Raw genomic sequence first — 4,513 nt, forward strand, 5'->3', positions numbered from 1 at the left:
TGGAAGATACAAGCAATGTTTAATTTTCACAGGACTAGATGTAACAATTGCTCTTTCCAAATCTGCAGTTCTTTACTTAGTTGTTGGACCTATTTCACTATGAACCAGTGAACAGAAAAAACACAGAGTAAAGACGAGGAAAGAAAAAGTCAAATACTCTTAAGACATCCTAAGGAGCAAATAACTACAAAATCTCATTTTACAGATGGAAACTTCAGCATCAAGGAATAATCTGCATACCTAGCCCATTGTCTCCCCATTGAAAGAAGCCACATTGTTTTTCCTTTACAAAAGGGCACACAAAAATGTTCTTTCCATTATTGGGACCAATCTTCAACACAGTCTTCATAACACAGCGCTTCCCATGGTTACAGAATGGAAAATTCAAGTCAGCCCACTGCCAAAAGAAACAGTTTTAGTGTATGTGATGGCTATGAATTCCTTATTTTAAAATTAGTAACAGAAATAAATAGATCTACAGGGGAGACTTTAGCAGATAAGTGTCAAGAGGCACTTCTCCTGGTAGTTAAGAGAGTTTGTTGTTTTTTGTGTTTAGTGATTTTAGATTTTTCTGTAATGTTAATTGTAACTACATATAATTTAACTGGTGTTAAATATTTTAACTTTGTAACTTTAAAACACATACATTCTTTCAAATTAAGGCATCACAGTTATTACTGTCCTGAATTCATCTACAGCTACCTGATGGTAAGTGACTGAGTCAACTCTTCTCAGTCAAACATACATAGCAAGGAGCAATGGCCACAAGTTGCAGCTGGAACAGTCTTAGGCATTAGCACAGCAGTTGTCTAGACAAGTTATGGAATCTCCATGAAGGTTTTCAAGATTTTGGCTAGACAGAGACATGGCTGACGAGATCTAGTGTTGGTAATAGTCCTGCTTCAAGCAGGAGGTTGAACTAATCAGCTCCTAGAAGTCTCTTCCAACCAACATTCCTACTGTGCATCTGCCTTAATTTGCACAAGCAGGTGCCTTCAAAGCTGTAAGAGAAGTAAGTAATAAACTACTTGCTCATATTACCATTATGTTCTCAGTTTCAATTCAGTGTGCAAAAGTATCCAAAATGACCTTAAGTTTTAAATGGATCAAGTCTTTCCACAATTACAGATACGGGGGTTAGTGGGCAGCAAGGAGACCTGTTGAATTAAGCAAATGGCATATAATCTTACTTGTTTTATTAGAAAACAGGCTCTGAACTCTTATACATACTTGAAAGTAGGCACACCGAGATTCTCTGGGTAGAGGACAAATACAAAACTGTCTGCCCTTGTTTTCTCCGTCCTTTCTCACAACTCTGAGGCTGCAGAGGTGGCTATGTTTACTGCAGTGAGGATGGCCTGTGTTTAATGTACAAATACCATCTGTCATATTAACTTGAGGTTTGCTGTAATGACAGGTTAAAAAATTACTTCTGCATAATGTTAAAGGGATTACCAACACCACATCCAGACAAAGAACTCTCTCTCCTACTTGTTAGGATAGCACACTCAATGTACTTTTGCATGCAGTGACAGCCAAAGAGCTTGCTTTTCTAATGCACCCTATTGCGCTTTTAAGTAAAGATGAATGAGTACTAGGAGTGAATAGACAACTCTAACTCTGTGCTCATCTTCCAGGTGCTATACCAGTTTTCCCTAGCATTAACCATTGTTTTAAACTATTTTAACATATTCTTAAGTTCATCTGCAAAACAAATCATACTACCTATGTTGTATCCTCCTTCCCAAATTGCAACATACACTAAAAGAATTCTCTCAGAAGGAAAAAAAAAAACAAAAAACCCAATACCAAGCAATTACTCAAGGTCATGGATATTTGTGCACTTCACAGAAAAGTTTTCCATCCTCCTTAATAAAAAGTTCCTGTAATTCTCCAAATCATATTCTGACAAGAAGTAATCTAGCTGAGTGGGTGGAAGAGTGCTCTCTGAAGGAGATAAAGTTTCTTTCTTCATTCCTCTAGATTGAAATAGGCAGAGATTATCTGAATGCAATACACAAGGCTTTCTTTTTCACATTACCATTTTTAAATAAGATTAATCCTCTTTGAAATATATCTTTCTAATCTATTTACTGAGCAGAAAAGCAGTGATGAAACCACAGTGAAAACAGAAAAGATTAATTAGTTCACTCCATTCTTGTTAAGTTTTCAGCTCAGGAATTTTATGTTGTGTTTTATGTCTGGAAGATCACAATTCTGTAGACATCAGCAAAGTTTTCTTCCAACATCTCATTAAAATGAGACACAAAACCTCTCCTTTTCTGGCACAACTTCAAAAAAACCAACAAAAAGACTCCCCCAAACCATACATATGTTTAAATTGATGACTTGCTATAACTACCTGTTACTGTGATTGATATTGTCTCATTTCTTCTTTGTGCTTCCCTCTACTCTCAGTTATCCTGCCTGCATCCTCAGTTTTCTGTAGCCCTCTACTGAGACAGTAAGGAGAATCTGTATTCATACAGCCTGGTATGCCAGCAAGCAAAATCTGGTTTCACAACTTGGTGCTTCGACAGTGCAAAAAATTTCTCCATTTCAGAAGAAACCCATGACCAAGAATTTTGTAGCATATCATGGACATCTTTCACATTCACTCTGCATAATTTACCAACATTAATTATATCCACCTTGCACTCCCATTACTGTTGTGCATCTCTGCCGGTCTTCTCCCTGACAACCTCAATAAGTTCTCACCAAATTTCTCTTAACTGGACTATGGATGTGTCTGAATAGGGCTATGTAACTAAAAATTCAGGATGGGTGGAGTGTCAAATAATTACATGTAGGATGGGGGGGGAAGTTAAGAGAAAATAAGGTTTGGAGGTTCATCAAATTACCAGTACAGAGGTTTATACCTTGGGAAAATATTGAAAATTGCTAGTTTACAAATCATTTTAATTAGAATAGCTCAGTCATTCAGTTACTTTCATTATGCTGTAAGAATTTACACATTTAAAGTGAGATAAATATCTTCAGTGCTTCTAACTAACTTTCAGATAGCTAGCATTTTAGCAGAGTTCCCATCACAGACCTGTTTCTCTTCTCTATAGGTTGCAATAAACAAACATACTAAGCATACATGCTCTTGCAAATAACAAAAGTAAAGGATTAAAGAACATCTCTTTAAACAGGGAAAACAAATTAATGATCAAGGCAGTAAGAAAACATCACCTGTCTAAGTACTTTAAAGAGGGACATCAATTTACATTTTGTCATCTTTCACAATGATTTCAAGATCTCTCTAAGCATACAGCAACTACATTACTAATGCAAGCAGTGATCAGATAGTTCTTTAGGCAGAACTGTGCCAGTTTACTGATTAGAGTTATACTGTGCTATTCCATGTAAAAATCTGAACTATGAACAGCCGTTTAGTTAACAGCAGGACTGGCCAGATGCCAAAATCAGGACTTTTTCAATAAAAGTCTAGGTCATTAAGTGCTTTTGAAATCTGAATGTAATTTTAGTTACCCAGGAATAAGTTACCTCTGATTGATAGAAATCCAAAGACAATGTCTGAACCCTACAGCATTCCATTAGTCTTCAGGTATAAAGTTTATGGGATTATAAAAAGACTTATTTACATTTTAGAATAACATACCTGACTCCTATATTATGCTGGAGAACAGAGGATATACGATCAGTTTGCTGCTTCTTTTGGACGGGTTTGAAAGAGAGAGGCTGCTGATGGGAGGGTGAAGCCATAGCCGTGACATTTGTTGAGCAGTACTTGTTTATGCTTCCCCCTGACTGGTATGCATTATTTTGGATTTGATCCAAATTGCTCTTTGGCGAACCACACTGAGTGTGTCCATCAGGTATTTGGGTATCATTTCTTAGAACAACTTTGCTACCAAGATCTGTTAAGACAAGGGTTGTATGTCCAAATGCAGCTTTCCTATTGATCTTTATTTCTACACTTGGCTTTCCAAAATCATTACAAGGATACTTCATTAAGCTTCTGTTAAAGGTTGCAGAATCTTCATCATTCTCTATCTTTGGAACTAAGGAAAAATAAATCATTAGTTATAATCCATCTGTGTAGAGTGAGTCTATAGATCATATTTATGAGCTGTAACTGTTCATACAGAGAGTGAAATAGTGAATTTCCTTCTGTTTACTTTACATCTTGAAAGATCACAAAATCTGTCACAGATTAGATATAATACCAAATTTCTTGAATTACCAAAGCTCATGCACTTTTGGAGCCAACATCATGTATTTCAGGATAGCATTACTGTTATTTGAATGGGACTAGATTTGAAGAGTATTCTATACATGAAACCTATAGGAGAGAGGAGGAAACAGGGAACCTTAATGCCTGTATGAGAAAGAGAGAAGTAAGCAAAGCCATGTTAAAAAAAAAAAATCTCAGATAACACGTACAATGCAAAATCTTATTAAAGAAAAAAAAAAAAAAAGTTAATTTCTTCCAATTATACGCAAAAAGGCGCTGGAAAAAACCACCACCAACTGTTGTTTATCTCCT

The 4,513-nt window shown here is 36.1% G+C and overlaps 1 protein-coding gene across 1 annotated transcript; it reads right to left on the reverse strand.

Moving 5' to 3' along the window:
- Positions 1 to 220: 220 nt before the first annotated feature.
- On the reverse strand, positions 221 to 4,028 carry LOC112977672 (endonuclease 8-like 3; the record flags this gene model as incomplete). Its single annotated transcript, XM_026090265.1, has 3 exons — positions 221 to 397; positions 1,231 to 1,405; positions 3,626 to 4,028. Coding segments are annotated over 3 exons (755 nt in total), but the record flags the coding sequence as incomplete, so codon positions are not given.
- Positions 4,029 to 4,513: the final 485 nt, after the last annotated feature.

The sequence above is a fragment of the Apteryx rowi genome, unplaced genomic scaffold, assembly GCF_003343035.1.
Source record: "Apteryx rowi isolate R43461 unplaced genomic scaffold, aptRow1 scaffold_855, whole genome shotgun sequence".
NCBI lineage: Eukaryota > Metazoa > Chordata > Aves > Apterygiformes > Apterygidae > Apteryx > Apteryx rowi.